Source organism: Carcharhinus amblyrhynchos, chromosome 18 (assembly GCF_965287045.1).
Source record: "Carcharhinus amblyrhynchos chromosome 18, sCarAmb.v2.hapA, whole genome shotgun sequence".
Taxonomy (NCBI): Eukaryota; Metazoa; Chordata; class Chondrichthyes; order Carcharhiniformes; family Carcharhinidae; genus Carcharhinus; species Carcharhinus amblyrhynchos.
This window is the reverse complement of record NC_137341.1, coordinates 38,420,577-38,436,646: the sequence shown is the minus strand read 5'-3', so window position 1 is coordinate 38,436,646 and position 16,070 is coordinate 38,420,577. Positions and strand designations below refer to the sequence as shown.

General features: G+C 45.9%; 1 protein-coding gene across 1 annotated transcript in view; it reads left to right on the top strand.

Annotated features, from left to right (window-relative positions):
- The first annotated feature begins 454 nt into the window (after positions 1–454).
- The window catches only part of LOC145355048 (arf-GAP with dual PH domain-containing protein 1-like), a 126,534-nt gene continuing 110,918 nt past the window's right edge, over positions 455–16,070 (top strand). Inside the window, exon 1 of the mRNA XM_080206843.1 lies at positions 455–841. Within this exon, the coding sequence (XP_080062969.1) occupies positions 757–841 (85 nt within the window). The 5' untranslated portion in view covers positions 455–756. The remainder of the gene's footprint in view (positions 842–16,070) is intronic.

Below are 16,070 nucleotides of genomic sequence, written 5' to 3'. Positions count from 1 at the left end.
GGGGGATTTTGACAGAACTTCACTGCAGTGTTAATATAAAGCCTTCTTGTGACACCAATGAAATAAACTTTTCACTGTGCACACGTGACAATAATAAGTCAAATCGAAATCAAAAAATAAATGCTGGTTAACCCATGTCCCATGAATCATAGAATCCTACAGTGAAGACGGAGGCCATTCGGCCCGACGAGTCTGCACCAGGGCCCTAGCCCATCACCCCATGAATGAATGAGGGGAGGAATCCCTTTGCTGTGCTGACAGCGAAACACACACAAAAGATTGCAGATGAGAGAAGATGACTTCATTCCACCAATAATTGGGATGTGCCGGCGGAGTGGATTGGTTTCCACTAGAGGTCGGTCTGGAGTGGGGTTATTTTTAAGGCGTATCTCAGACGGTGGAGGTAGGGGAGGGTCAATTTCTTCGCCGGCGCAAGAATGCGGAATAACTACAAGTGAGCGAGAGGCAGGGAGCAAGTTTGATGTGCAGCGCTGGGCTAAAGTGATAAAGGCTTCTTCTCACTCAGACCACCCTATTTTAAACCGACATGCACTAAACTGAGAAGTGGCTCATGATGAGATCCTAGCTGAAGCACAGGACAAATCCACCTTTATTATTTTTTTAAGAAGTCATAGAAATATTTGAGACAAAAGGAGCCCGTAAGAAATTACAGCTGGTTTCGGGGTCTGGCAAAGGACACCTCTATCTGTCTATAGAGAGAAGAGGGGGTGGTTCTGTTCCTGCTGTCTTAATAGCATGGCGGTCGAGAGAAACAGGAGACTTTTGCAGGATCTGTTGTTGAGTCCTGATAATCAGGCGTGTGCGGATTGCAGTGCCCCGGGTAAGTACTGGAGAACTGGGCTTGGCTTGGGGAGGGATGTCGGTTTTAATAAGGCTCGAATGTGACTCTGCATGCCATCTGCGGGCACCTCCTTCCTCCCTGCCAAGACACCTGTGAGCGAAGTCACAGTATCAGTGAGGATTCACAGCGCTGCCCAATGTGCCTGCACAGAAAAAGGGTTGGGGTGCCTTTTTGCATACGAAGCCCTCTCTTTCTCTGTATCCGCAGCAAAGGGTGGGCACAATTAGGTGCAGGATGGAGCATTTGATCCTTGTTCTGTGATTCTGGGGCGTGCCTTCCTTTCCATTTGCCTGTACATTATCCCACTTTACTTGCTTAAGGTGGCGAACTAGGGTGGGGTGCATTGATTGTGTAATAAGCAAAGGCGTGTGAACCTATTTTCTGTACAGGTGTCCCTCCATTGGGTCAAAGACATTATTTAAATGTGATGATATTGGAGTCTGTAAGTCCTGGCAGATGGAGGATATGGACTCTGGACATGACTGTATGATTTTAATTTTCAAATCCCTAATTCTCCAAAAGGGGGAATTCCTCCACAAATACTGTACTTTTGACTTGTAATTGTCACACTGGTATACAGTGGGTGGAAATTTTCCTGTCCTGTGGTCTGTGGGAATTGTAATGGGTGGAACACGATCCATGCAAAGGATTGTTGACCACAGGCGGGATTTCCCAGCCTTGGGGGGCGACTGTGGTCAGAAAATTCCACCCAGCGAAAAGTATTGTTTCTTACATGCTATACAGGCAAAACATACCATTCATAGAGTACATTAGAGGAGAAGGAAAGGAGAGGATGTAGAATCTATGATTCTATGAAGATCTGTGAGAGGGTGCAGAATATGAGGTTGCAGTTGCAGATAGTGAAGAGAAAGGTCAGCTTAATATCTAGTAGGTCCGTTCAAAAGCCTGATGATAACAGGGAAGAAGTTGTTCTCGAATCGGTTGGCACGTGATCGCACACTTTCATCTCTTTCCCAACAGAAGAAGGTGGAAGAGTGTGTGTCCGGGGTTGTGTGTTGATTATGCTGGCATTCTACTCACCCACGATGTTTATAGAATCATCGAGGGCAGGTGGTGGCCTCGTGATATTATCGCTGGACTATTAATCCAGAAACTCAGCTAATGTCCTGGGTTCGAATCCCGCCACGGCAGATGATGGAATTTGAATTCAATAAAAAAATTCTGGAGTTAATTATCTACTGATGACCATGAATTGATTGTCAGAAAAATCCATCTGGTTCACTAATATCCTTTAGGGAAGGAAATCTATGGTCCTTACCTGGTCTGGTCTATATGTGACTCCAGATCCACAGCAAAATGGTTGACTCTCAGCTGCCCCCTGAAATGGCCTAGCCAGCCACTCAGGTCAAGGGCAGCTAAGGAAGGGCAATAAATGCTGGCCAGCCAGTGACGCCCATGTCCCATGAATGCATTAAAAAGAAGAATCCCTACGTGCATCGAACTTGCACCGACTCTCTGACAGAAAGATCTTACCCACGCATTTATCTCGCTAACCCCACCCCACAACCTACACATCTTGGGGCAATTAAGCATGGCCAATCCATGTCTTTGGACTGTGGGAGGAAATTGGAGCATCTAGAGAAAACCCACGTAGGGGCGGCACGGTGGTTAGGACTGCTGCTTCACAGCTCTAGGGACCTGGGTTCGATTCCCGACTCGGGTCACTGTCTATGTGGAGTTTGCACGTTCTCCTCATGTCTGCGTGAGTTTCCTCTGGGTGCTCCGGTTTCCTCCCACAGTCCAAAGATGTGCGGGTTAGGTTGATTGGCCATGCTAAAATTGTCCCTTAGTGTACTAGGATGCTTGGGTCAGAGGGATTAGTGAGTAAAATATGGAGGGATATGGGGGTAGGGCCTGGGTAGGATTGTGGTTGGTGCAGACACGATGGGTTTCTACGGTTCTAGACACGGGGAGAGTATGCAGGTTCCACATAGACACCCAAGGCTGGAATTGAACTCGGGTATTTGGCACTGTGCTGTCCACGCAAAGGTGCATTTTTATCTGGGGTGGGTGTTGCACTCAGCCTACAGTGTGACTTGTGGTCAGGGATGGAGAACAGTGAAGCGCTTCCAGGTAGAAGCATTGTAGAGAGGAAGCAGCAACCTCAATACTTAATCAAATCTGAGCCACAATTACGATGAGCTTTTTTATTGGCAGTGGGGGAGGGGGGAGAGATGCAGAGAAACCCGGGCAAAAGTGAGCGTTACTTACTTTTTCTTATGGATTGAATTAATTTTTTTCTTTAATCCCTGGAGAAATTTTAAATATGTTTGCAAAGCATGACACATGGTGATTCAATTAACATCAGAACCGTTTGTATCGAATTAACTGAGAGAGCAAATTGAGAATGATTTAATGCTGAACCACTGTTAACGTTGAAAGAACAATTGTGCTTATGGAAAGCTGTCTGGGCTTGTGAATTGATGGTGCAAATACAATTCTGAGCACGCAGCTATATCTGACAACTTATTGCAGCTATAAATTCAAAATATTAAACCCATGCGTTACAAATAGAATTAAAATGTGGTATTGGATAACCTTGCAGTGCTGACTGCTTTATGATACCCCTGGTCATTCCCAGTAAAACAGGATGCTCGATTAAATGGTGATTGTGTCTCACTCGTAACCTCTTATGTTGACCTTCAAAAGAACTGTCCAACCATTCCCATTTCCTCGCGCTTCCCCAATCCAGCCAAACTTTCCCCTTTTCTAAGCACCCATCCAATTCCTTTTGAAAACCACCATTGAACCTCGCTTCCACCATTCTTTCAGACAATGTATTCCCTGGGAGGGGAAACAGGGGAAAAAAAAACCAATGTCAACTCCTGGGGATCATGATGTGGTGATGTTGGCATTGGACTGGAGTAAACGCAGGAAGAAGTCTCACAACACCAGGTTAAAGTCCAACAGGTTTGTTTGGTAGCAAAAGCCACCAGCTTTCGGGCCTCTGAACCTTTGTCAGGCTAGGGGAGAAAGAACTCTCAGAACACCAGGTTAAAGTCTAGGTGAGTGGAAAATTCTGATGAAGGGTCAGAGGCCCGAAAGCTAGTGGCTTTTACTACCAAATAAACCTGTTGGACTTTAACCTGGTGTTGTGAGACTTCTTACCGTGTTAACTCCTGGGGAAGCAGAAAACCAGTTACGCCAGACACTGGTTGGAGGAACAGAAAACCAGACACACCAGTCTCTGGGTGGGGGAAATAGAAAACTAGACACACCAACCTTTGGGGAGGAGGAATAGAAAGCCAGTCATGCCAGCCTCTGGGGAGGAGGAATAGAAAGCCAGTCACACCAACCTCTGGGGAGGAGGAATAGAAAGCCAGTCACACCAACCGCTGGGGAGGAGGAATAGAAAGCCAGTCACACCAACCTCTGGGTCGGGGATCCAGAAAGCCAGTCACACCAACCTCTGGGTCGGGGATCCAGAAAGCCAGTCACACCAACCTCTGGGTCGGGGATCCAGAAAGCCAGTCACACCAACCTCTGGGTCGGGGATCCAGAAAGCCAGTCACACCAACCTCTGGGTCGGGGATCCAGAAAGCCAGTCACACCAACCTCTGGGTCGGGATCCAGAAAGCCAGTCACACCAACCTCTGGGTCGGGGATCCAGAAAGCCAGTCACACCAACCTCTGGGTCGGGGATCCAGAAAGCCAGTCACACCAACCTCTGGGTCGGGGATCCAGAAAGCCAGTCACACCAACCTCTGGGTCGGGGATCCAGAAAGCCAGTCACACCAACCTCTGGGTCGGGGATCCAGAAAGCCAGTCACACCAACCTCTGGGTCGGGGATCCAGAAAGCCAGTCACACCAACCTCTGGGTCGGGGATCCAGAAAGCCAGTCACACCAACCTCTACAGGAGAGGGGTAATGTAAAACAAGACTCACCAATCTGTGGAAGTGGCAGTTAAAAATCCAATGCTCAAATTCAGAAAAAAATTGCTTGGAAATTCCTCTAGACTCTCTCAGGAAAATAAGCTATCGGAGTCGGCAACTAATCTTCCGATGTGCAAAAAGACAGCAGGGTCTTTTCCCGTAAAATAGAGCTGTCCAAACATGTTAACCTCGTGGATCTTTGGTGAGTAACTCAAATGCACAGATAAACAGTCCTTTCCAAGTCCCTAGGACTATAAAATTCAAACAGGGCAGCCGGCAAATAAGACATACAAGCACAAACAAGGCTCCTGATTTTCAAGGGCTTGTATAGCCTGGGTTTTGCGTGTAGTAAAATATGTGGACGATACTGCATTTCATGAATTACAAATTGTTTGACAGTCACCAGCTGGAAGACAAATTATGATGTTCGATGGGGTGCTCAAACTCACATTTGCCCAGTCAAGCTGCAAATTATTAACTGTGTGACAAACAATGGGCCATCCACCGTTGAGATCTTCAACCATAGTGTTCCTGATTGGCTGCTTTAATGCTGTTCTCATTACAGTGAAATCTAGGACAGGGGCCAAGGGTCATTAAGTAGGATACCACCAAGGTTGAAAGTACTTGGCAAGCTGACAAAAAAAAATTGAAGCGTCGCAGTGAAATAATTCCAAACAACACAGTGGTTAGCACTGCTGCCTCACAGGGCCAGGATTCGATTCCCGGCGTGGGTCACTGTCTGTGCGCAGTCTGCACATTCTCCTCGTGTCTACATGGGTTTGCTCCGGATCCCCTCACAGTCTGAAAGACATGCTGGTTATGTGCATTGCCCATGCTAAGTTCTCCATCGGTGTACCCGAACAAGCGCCAAAGTGTGGCCACTTGGGGATTTTTCACAGTAACTTCATTGCGGTGTCAATGTAAACCTACTTGTATACCTAATAAATAAACTTAAAACTGTATGCAGTCTACAGATTCTAGAAGGTAAATGGACAGGCCTGGTGTTTACCCCACCTCCTCAAATACACAATATATTCTTGAACTCCTGTGGAATTGCCACCATCTTCTGAGGGCAGCAAAAAACAGGCAACAATCCTGGGCCATTCTGGTGACGCCTATATTGATGAAGATGAAATAAAAACATAAGATGCTGGGAATACACAGCAGGCCTATTCTTAATTCAGTTTTCCAGAATCAGCAATATTTCACTCTTGTTCCTAGAAATGTTTCTTTTGGAAAGAAAATCACGTCTTTTGTTCTTAACCCTCCCAGCTTCTCAACTTCTGTTTCCTCTTTTATTTAAGAGGCTCCTTTTGACCAGGCTTTTGGACCCCTGGCCTGAAAATGCTGGGGATTGTCAGAGGATGCAACAGGATATAGATAAATTGGAGGCTTGGGCACAAAAATGGCAAATGGAGTTTAATCTGGACAAATGTGAGGTGATGCATTTTGGAGGATCAAATTTAGGTGTAAATTATACTGTAAGTGGCAGGATCCTTAGGAACATTAACACGCAGAGGGATCTGGATCTGGGCGTGCAGGCTCACAGCTCCTGACAGGTGGCAACACAGGTGGTCAAGATGGTTAAGAAAGCACGTGGCCTTCATTGGCCAGGGCACTGAGTCCAAGAGTTGGCAAATCATGAAGCAGCTATATAAAACATTGGTTAGGCCGCATTTGGAGTATTGCGTGCAGTTCTGGTCGCTACACTACCAGAAGGACGTAGAAGCTTTGGAGAGGGTGCAAAGAAGGTTCACCAGGATGTTGCCTGGCATTGAGGGCATTGATGCTGAGGAGAGGTTGAATAAACTAGGATTGTTTTCACTGGAAAAATGGAGGCTGAGGGGAGACCTGATAAAGGTCTACAGAATTGAGGGACGTGAACAGGATGGATAGTCAGAGGGTTTTTCCCAGGGTAGAAGTGTTAATTACAAAGGAGCACGGGTTCAAGATGAGAGGGGTAAAGTTTAAGGGAGATTATGCAGGGGAAGTTTTTCACACAGAGTAGTGGGTGCCTGGAGTCTGCTGCCAGGGGCGGAGGTGGAAGCAGGCACATTAGCAACATTTAAGAGGCATCTGGGTGGGTGCATGAATAAGGAGGGATATGGACTGAGTAAGGGCAGAAGTTTCTTTTTAAGTTTAGTTAGGCATCATGATCAGCACAGGATTGGAAGGCCTGTTCCTGTGCTGCATTGTTATTTGTTCTTTGCGATACCACCTTTTGTAGCTTGGCATCAAATTTTGTTTGGTAACCACTCCCATAAAGCATCTTTTGCTGTACAAAAGACGCTAAAAAATGCATGTACTTGTTGGATTTGGATGGCCTCGTCCGTAACTGCCACATGGATGGCAATGGTAGTGCTGGAGCCATGGGTCAGGAGAGGGAAATAGGCAAAGGAAGCTATTGCCTGATTCCCACCAATGTTGCACTATTGCTCCCGGTGAGTGGCACCGAGACTCGAGGTTAATGATATTCGGACAGCCACAAAGTCAAGCCTCACAAACACGTAATATGTGCTCTTGTAAAGAGTTATTGACTTTATGAAAATCATTCGCTCTGCTGCTGCCTAAAAGGTCAATTATTGACATTTGTACCAGGCATGTGGCCGGATGCTATGGAAATGTTTTTTTTGCTCTCATCGGTTCAGGCTTTTGGAGTTGATGTTCGAGTGTGAATTGGTCATATACCCTGGGTAAAAGTGGTCAGATCGATGGCCTCTCTCTACCTGTTTGTTTAATTCATGCCTCACTGTCCATTGCTGTAGCTGCTCACGGTGTAAGAATGCATGCCAACAGTAAGAATGCATTGCAAGCAGTGTCAGTTGAACACCGAGAGTCTTGCATTTCTGTAGCACCTTCCTCGTCCCTCCAGAGATCCCCCTAATGCTTTCCAGCCAGCGCAGTACTTGACAAAGTGCAGTCACTGCTGCAGTGTAAGGGTCGCTGCAGGTGAGCTGCCACAACCAACAATGTGCTTCAGTGATCCTTGTTGAAGGATAAATATCAGCTGGGACACTAGAGTGAATTCCACTACTGCTTTTCAAACCATGCCATACAATCATTTCCCTCTAAGAAAAGCAGACCAACCTCGGGTTAATACAAAAGTAAAATGTCACAGGTGTCGTAAAAACACAAGGTGCTGGAAAAACTCAGCAAGTCATCGTCCTGAAATGTTGGCCGGAATTTTCCAGCCTTTCATGCCAGTGGGATTTTCCAGTCCCGTTGCAATGAATGGAAATTTGGATGGAGATTTGGATAAGTACCAAATTCATTTTGATTTTATTTATTTTTGTCACATGTATTAGTAGACAGTGAAAAGTATTGTTTCTTACATGCTGTACAGACAAAGCATTCCGTTCATAGAGAAGGAAACGAGAGACTATAAAATGTAGCTTTACAGTCATAACTAAGGTGTAGAGAAAAATCAGAGAAAGATACTCCATCTTCACTTGCAGTGTTAGCGGTGTGTGAATGGTCAGGAATTAACCCCCTCCCCCCAAACTCTGTTTCTCTCCTCACAGTTGCTGACAGACTTGCATGTTTCCAGCATCTCCTGTTTAAATGAGGCCTTGGCTTGATCTGAAAATGGCATTTCCTACAGTGAAGTGTTCCCTCAGTGCCGGCCTAAATGGACCTGCTTTGGTTTCTGGAATAAGACTTGAACTTATGACTGTCTGACTTGAAGCGAGAGTGCTACCCACCGAGCCACAGCAGAGATCTAAACATGCCGCAGTTAATTTAGCTGATAACTGCTTGGTAATGTCACAAGGCTGCTAGTTTGTCAGACATTTCTTCCCATGCACCACAGCCCTGACGTGTGTGTTTGTGTGTGTGTGTGTGTGTGTGTGTGTGTGTGTGTGTGTGGCAGCAGGGTAAGGAAAGGAGCACACGCTGTGTGTGAGGCTATTGTCTCCCGTGTTAGATCTGTTCGTTCATTTGTGCTATCTTGCAATGTGAAAATAAATAATCATCAGCGACCATTTCTCCCAAAAAACCCATTAAATTGCACACTTTCCATTGAGCATGGGAGGAAAATAAAATCAGGCTCTGTGAGGGACCAGAGCGTTGACATGGAAACAGTGTCGAGTATGTATGTTCTAGGAACCTATATCCCATTAAGAGCATCTTCTCGCTATGACAAATGGTGTTTGCGATTGGCGCAACAGTTGTGTGAATGTTTTACATCCCTTATGCAAGCACTGCACATTCTGTTACACAATTAATTCTTTCTCATTCAGTCGTTGTGTGTGGGCATCATTGGCAAGGCCAGCTTTTATTGTCCATCCATAATTGCCCTTGAAAAGATGGTGGTGAGCTGCCATAAGGCATTCCAGTCTAGTGTAGGTACACCCACAGTGTCCTTAGGGAGGGCATTCCAGAAATTTGACCCAGCAACAGTGAAGGAACAGCGATATAGTTCCAAGTCAAAATGGTATGTGGCTTAAACATAGAAACTAGAAGCAGGATTAGGCCATTCGGCCCTTTGAGCCTGCTCCATGATTCATCTTGATCATGGCTGAACATCAGATTCAATATCCTGGTTCCCCCTCCCCCATATCCCTTGATCCCTTTAGCCCCAAGCGCTATATCTAATTTCTTTTTGAAATTCAACGTTTCTGCCTCAACTACATTCTGTGGTAGTGAATTCCACACATTCACCACCCTCTGGGTGAAGAACTTTCTCCTCGTCTCAGTTCTAAAATATTTGCCCCTTATCCTCAAACTATGACCCCTAGTTCTGGACTCCCCCTCCATCGGGAACATTTTTTCTGAATCTACCCTGTCTAACCCTGTTAGAATTTTGTAAGTTTCTAAAATAAAGTTTATTTATTTATTAGTCACAAGTAGGCTGACATTCACACTGCGATGAAGGTACTGTGAAAATCCGCTAGTCACCACACTCCGGGGTCTGTTCGGGTACATTTGAGGGAGAATTTAGCATGGCCAATTCATCTAACCTGCACATCTTTGGACTGTGGGAGGAAACCAGAGCACATGGAGGAAACCCACGCAGACACGGGGAGAACATGTAAACTCCACACTGATTGTGACCCAAGCTGAGAATTGAACCCGGATCCCTGGTGCTGTGATGCAGCACTGCTAACCACTGTGCCAACATGCTGTCCCAGATTTAGTCGACTTAGTCTCTCTGGTTAGAATTATATTCACTGGAGTTTAGAAGAGTGAGAGGGAATCTCATCAAAACTTATAAAATTTTAACAGGGTTAGACAGAGTAGATTCAGGCTTAGGGAGGAATGTGCAGGCAGCGATGTTCCCATGCATTTGCTGCTTTTGTCTTTCTAAGTTGTGGAGACCACAGGTTTGGATGATGCTGTCAAAGGAACCTTGGTAAGTCACTGCAGTGTATCTTGTAGATGGTACACACCGTGTCACCGATGGCAGGATTAAAGTTTAAGGTGATAGGGTGCCAGTCAAATGGGCTACTTCATCCTGGGTGGTTTTGAGCTTCCTGAATGTTGGAACTGCACTCTTCCAGACAAGTGGAGAGTATTCCATCATACTCTTGACTTGTGCCTCGTAGATGGTGGCCAGGGTTAGGGGAATGAAGAGATGAGTTGTTCACTGAAAAATACCCAACTCTAACTAACTTCATCTGATAGCCAAATAATTATGCGGCTGGTCAAATAACTTTCTGGTTAATGATGACTCCAGGATGTTGATTTTTTTTTTAAGTTTATTTATTAGTGTCACAGGTAGACTTACATTAACACTGCAGTGAAGTTACTGTGAAAATCCCCTAGTCGCCACACTCTGGCACCCTTTCGGGTGGGAGAACTTAGCATGGTCAATACACCTAACCAGCATGCCTTTCAGATTGTGAGAGGAAACTGGAGCACCCAGTGAGGCATCAGTGCCACCGTGGTGGGGGATCCAACACTAGTAATGCTGTTGGATGTCCCCATTGCTTGGCACTTATGTAGCATGAATGTTCTTGCCAGTTATTAGCCTGGCCAGAGTGTTGTCCAGATCTTGCTGCATGTGGGTATTGACATCTTTAATATCTGAGGAGTTGAAAATGGTGCTGATGAACGCTCACACTTTGGGCCCAATATTGGAGGAACAATTAATGAAGAGCTGAAGATGATGGGGCCTGTCACCACTCCTGTGGTGGTGTCCTGTGACTGAGATAATGACCTCCAACAATGACAACCTTTGTGCTGCATATGAATTCAATCAGTAGAGATTTTTCCCTCTGATTTCCATTGGCTTCAATTTTGCAACAGCTTCCATGATGCCCCCACTCAGTCGAATTCAGTGCCTGTCCCCTTCACAAAAAGCCTACACACACTCAGCCAAATTCAGTGCATGTCCCTTACACAAAAAGCCTGCAGTTCCGGTACATCACATTTTATTGTGCCTACTTCCTATACATTTTTCTCCCTGAATGTGCTGACTATTGCTGGAGTGAGATCTCAAAGGCACCGACCACATTCTGGAGCCTTTGAATAGCTGCTCTTCATGTAGAACGATATAGAATGAGTGTTGGGAGCTAATTCATCATCATAGGCACCGGGCTGAACTTTGTTTGAACTCAGATCCCACATTTTTTTTAAGTTATATCCAATTCAAAGTCTCAACCTGTGAGACATTACAGATCCAAGCTGACCAGACAGGCTGGCCGCTTCCTGTCTTGGGCTTGATCTACATGATCCAAGCTGATAGGAGCGGACATTGCGCCCCCCTCAGCATTCTTTCTGGTTGTATCACAGCTGGTGTGGGCTCCTGCTCTGCCCAAGACCGCAAGAAACCACAAAAGGTTGTGAAAGTAGCCCAATCCATCACGCAAACCAGCGTCCGATCCATTGACTCTGTCTACACTTCCCGCTGCCTCGGAAAAGCAGCCAGCATAATTACAGACGCCACGCATCCCGGACGTTCTCTCTTCCACCTTCTTCCATTGGGGGAAAAGATACAAAAGTGTGAGGTCACATACCAACTGACTCAAAACGGCTTCTTCCCTGCTGCCGTCAGACTTTTGAATGGACCTACCTCGCATTAAGTTGATCTTTCTCTACACCCTAGCTATGACTGTAACACTACGTACTGCACCCTCCTTTCCTTCGCTATGCTCTGTCTGTATAGCGTGCAAAAAACAATACTTTTCACTGAATGCTAATACATATGACAATAATAAATCAAATCAAAAGGCCCAGATGCCATTTTAAAGTATTGCTTCAAGTGAAGCTTCAATGTAACCTCATTGACTTCCCTGGAGCAGAGAAGCTAGACATCTTCTCCGGAGTCTTCAACATATCAACGATTAAGACGAACATCTCACCAAGGCCATACGCACAACCCCGTTTCTTGCCTTCAAACAACTGCGCAATCTCAAACACACCATTGTACACAGCAAACTATCCAGCCTTCAGGAGAACAGTGACCACAACACCACACAACCCTGCCACAGCAGGGACATGATGGATCATCGACATGGATGCCATCATCTCATGTGAGAACACCATCCACCAGGTACACAGTACATACTCTTGTGACTCGGCCAACATTGTTTACCTGATGCGTTGCAGGAAAGGATGTCCCGAGGCGTGGTACATTGGGGAGAGCATGCAGATGCTACGACAGCAGAGGAATTGACACCGTTCAGCAATCACCAGACAGGAGTATTTCCTTCTTGTTGGGAACTCTTCAGCAGTCATGGGCATTCAGCCTCTGACCTTCAGGTAAGCATTTTCCAAGGCAGCCTTCACGACACACGACAACACAGAGTCGCTGAGCAGAAACTGATAGCCAAGTTCCGTGCACACGAAGACGGCCTCAACCGGGATCTTGGGTTCATGTCACACTATCTGTAACCCCCACGACTTGCCTGGGCTTGCAAAATCTCACTAACTGTCCTGTGCTCAACCCTGTCTCCGCTCAGATTGTCTGCATCCATAAAGACTACTCACCACTTTTATTAAGTGCAGAACAGCAAAACTACATTTGATTCAACGAGTGGGTAAGTCAAAAATGGAAACTCTGGTGGATCTTCCCTTCCTATTTGAGAGTTGCTGTACTTTATGTACTCACCGTGGCCAAAGTCAGGTTAATTGCCAATTCCTGTGACTGCACATCAACATTAACTTGCAGTTACGCAGAACCTAATGAAATGTCCTAACATGCTTCTCAGGAACTTTACAGAACAAAATATGACACCGAGAAGGTTTGGTCAGAGATGTAGATTTTAGGTAAAATTTTATTGGAGGAAAGTGTATTCCACAGTAATGAGAACAAAATACTGCAGATGCCGGAAATCTGAAATGAAAGCAGGAAATGCTGGATAAACTCAGGTCTGGCAGCATCCGTGGAGCGATTACTGAGTGAACGTTTCATATCTACTAAATGTGTTCCAGAACTTGGGGCTGAGGCAGCTGAAGGCACGGCTACCGATGCTGGAGCAATTGGAAATGCAGCATTGTTGAAGGCCAGAATGAGGGGAGAGGGCGATTACAGAATCAGAATCAAGATTTTGTTTGAGCAGGAGCCACCCTTATGTCAGTGGTATGATAGGGGAATGCGAGTGCCAATTAGGACACAGGCAGCTGAGTTTTGTATCCGAGGCAGAGGGGGGCAGGGAAGGAGGAGTCCTCCTCGTGCACCTGTTCCTGGGCCTGGCCAGAGTCACCATCAACAGATCCAGGCAGCGGGCAACCAGAGTCGGAGGGAGTGTCGTCCAAGCTGACTGTCTGCCCCTCTACCGCGACTACATTCGCGGCCGAGTGTCCCTGGAGAGGGATCATGAGGTGTCCACGGGCATCATTTGAGACCGCCCATGCCCGTTGGGCATCACACAGTCTCGGGTGTATTATTGACCCTTTCAATCACCTTTTGATTTGATATTTTTAAATTTCATTTAGTCATTGAGGTTTACAGCATGGAAACAGGTCCTTCAGTCCAACTTGTCCATGCCACCCTTTTTTTTAGCCACTAAGCTAGTTCCGACTGCCCGCATTTAGCCCATACCCCTCTACACCCATCTTACCCATGTAACTGAATGCTTTTGAAAAGGCAAAACTGCACCTGCCATATTTGGGCTTTGTTTGTGTTTCAGGTGATTCCCCCTTTAAGGGGCTGCCCCTTTTACTTTGTCCCTCAGTTTGTTTAATTTAGTTTAATGAGTTTGCCAAAAAGAATGGCAGCAGAGTTTTAGATAGCAAGGTGTGTAGAGTGTGGGTGGCCAGGCAGGAGTGTATTGAAATAGTGAAGCCTGGGGATAACAAAGGCTTAAATCTGTATTTAAGCATCATGTGAGCAGAGACTAGGGCAATTTTATTTTACTCATTCGAGGGTTGTGGGTTTCTTTGACAAGGCCAGCATTTTAGTGTCCATCCCTAGTTGCCCTTGAGAAATGTTAGAGGTGGAAGTCAGTGGCCTGATGTTGGAAGTTCATCTCTGGATCAAGTGTGTTGCCCAAGGTTGTGAACAGATTGAGTCAATCTCGGGCTGTTGCCCGGGGAGGGTTGGAGTCGGGGCTTAAAACTATAATTTCTGTCTTGCAATATAGAAGTGGGAGAAATTTCTTGAGGTGTTAAACTGGGTGGTTCACACCCAGGTCAGAGGTGCAAGGGTTTTGGATGAGATGCTAAACCAATAGCCCATCTTAGCTCGTACTATTTGAAGCTAATCAGGGGAATACTTCCAGATGTCCAAGAGACAATATTTATCCCCCTACTAACATCACAAAAGCAAATTTTCTGGTTATTATCATTTTGCTATTTCTGGGCCTTCCTGTGCACAAATAGGCTGCTGTGTTTTAGCCATTACAACAGTGACTAACTCATGGTTTTCAATGTTGGCATTTTTCACTAAACTGAATCTTTGCAGTGCAGCAGGAGGCCATTCGACCCATCAAGGCAGCACTAGCTCTCTGAAAGAGCATGCTACCCAGTCCCGCTCCCTCACCTAATCCCCCTAACTTCGCAGATTATTTCTTTGGCAGTAACAATCCAATTTTGAATACCTCTGTCGAACCTGCCTCCACCACCCTCTCAGGAAGTTTGTTTCTGACTCCAACCAGCCTCTGGTTGGAAAATAAAACCCTTGCATCATTCTTACTCCTTTTGTGAATTATCTTGAACCTGTGCCCTCCAATTCTTGATGGCCTCTTGAATGGGAACAGTTTCTCCTGTCTTGCCCCTCAGGATCGTGAATACCTGTATCAATTCTCCTCTCAGCCTTTTCTCCAAGGAAAACAGTCACAACCTCTCCAATTAACCCTCGTAGCTACATGGAATCATAGGGCAGCACGGTGACACAGTGGTTAGCACTGCTGTCGCACTGCGCCAAGCATCGAGGTTCAATTCTAGCCTTGGGTAACTTTCTGTGCAGAGTTTGCACATTCTCCCCATGTCTGCGTGGATTTCCTCCGGGTGCTCTGGTTTCCTTGCAGAGCCGAAAAGTATGCAGGTTAGATGGCTTGGCCCCGCTAAATTCACCCTAAGCACCCTTGGGGGGATTAGCAAGGCGGGGTTAGGGCTTGAGTGGGATTGTTGTTGGGTGCAGGCTCAATAGACCGAATAGCCGCCTCCTGCACTGTCGGGGTTCTATATGATATGGTTCGATATCAGGATGGCATAAAGATGCAGTAAGGGTCCCATTTTGATTGCAGATCAAATGCTGGCTAGTCCCTTAACTGATGCGTTCTCACTGTTTAATTTTGCTGTTGAAAATGGGTGGGGGTGAATGCTATCTTATTTCCAGTGAAGAAGCTGAAAATCAAACAATCATTGTGCAGCGAATCCATAGGGATTCATGTTGCGTTATGTTCACCTTTTTTGCTTTTGCTCAATTTAATTGCAACCAGTAAAATGGAGCCAGCATAATGAGCCAGGAGATAAAACTACAGCTTATGATCAGTCGTCCCTCTTCATATTGCAGCCCTCTCTGAAACTCTCAGCAGTTTTTACTCGTGAGTTAAGTACTGCTCGCAGACAGAACTTTGGCTCTTTGGTGGGTTTGTATCTCGTCCTAGCTCTCGTATCTCTCCCTCGTGCGTTTGTACTTCCATCTTGTTTTTGGTGGGGAAAGAAAAGAAAAGAGACAACTGTTCGGGTGCTTTTGAGTTTAAAAAGTGTCATCAGCAGTTGCTGAAAGATAAAGATCGACACACATGCTGTTTTGAAGCAGCAAGTTGGAAAGTTCTGCTGAGTCAGATTTACATCACTGAAAATCACCGAGTGGTTTTGATGCTGACGACGCATTTAACCAAAGTCAGAACTTCCTTGGAATTAAATCATCCAATAGACATGGCCCAGGAGAGCTGTACAGAAGCCAGTATTATCCATTTTTCATTT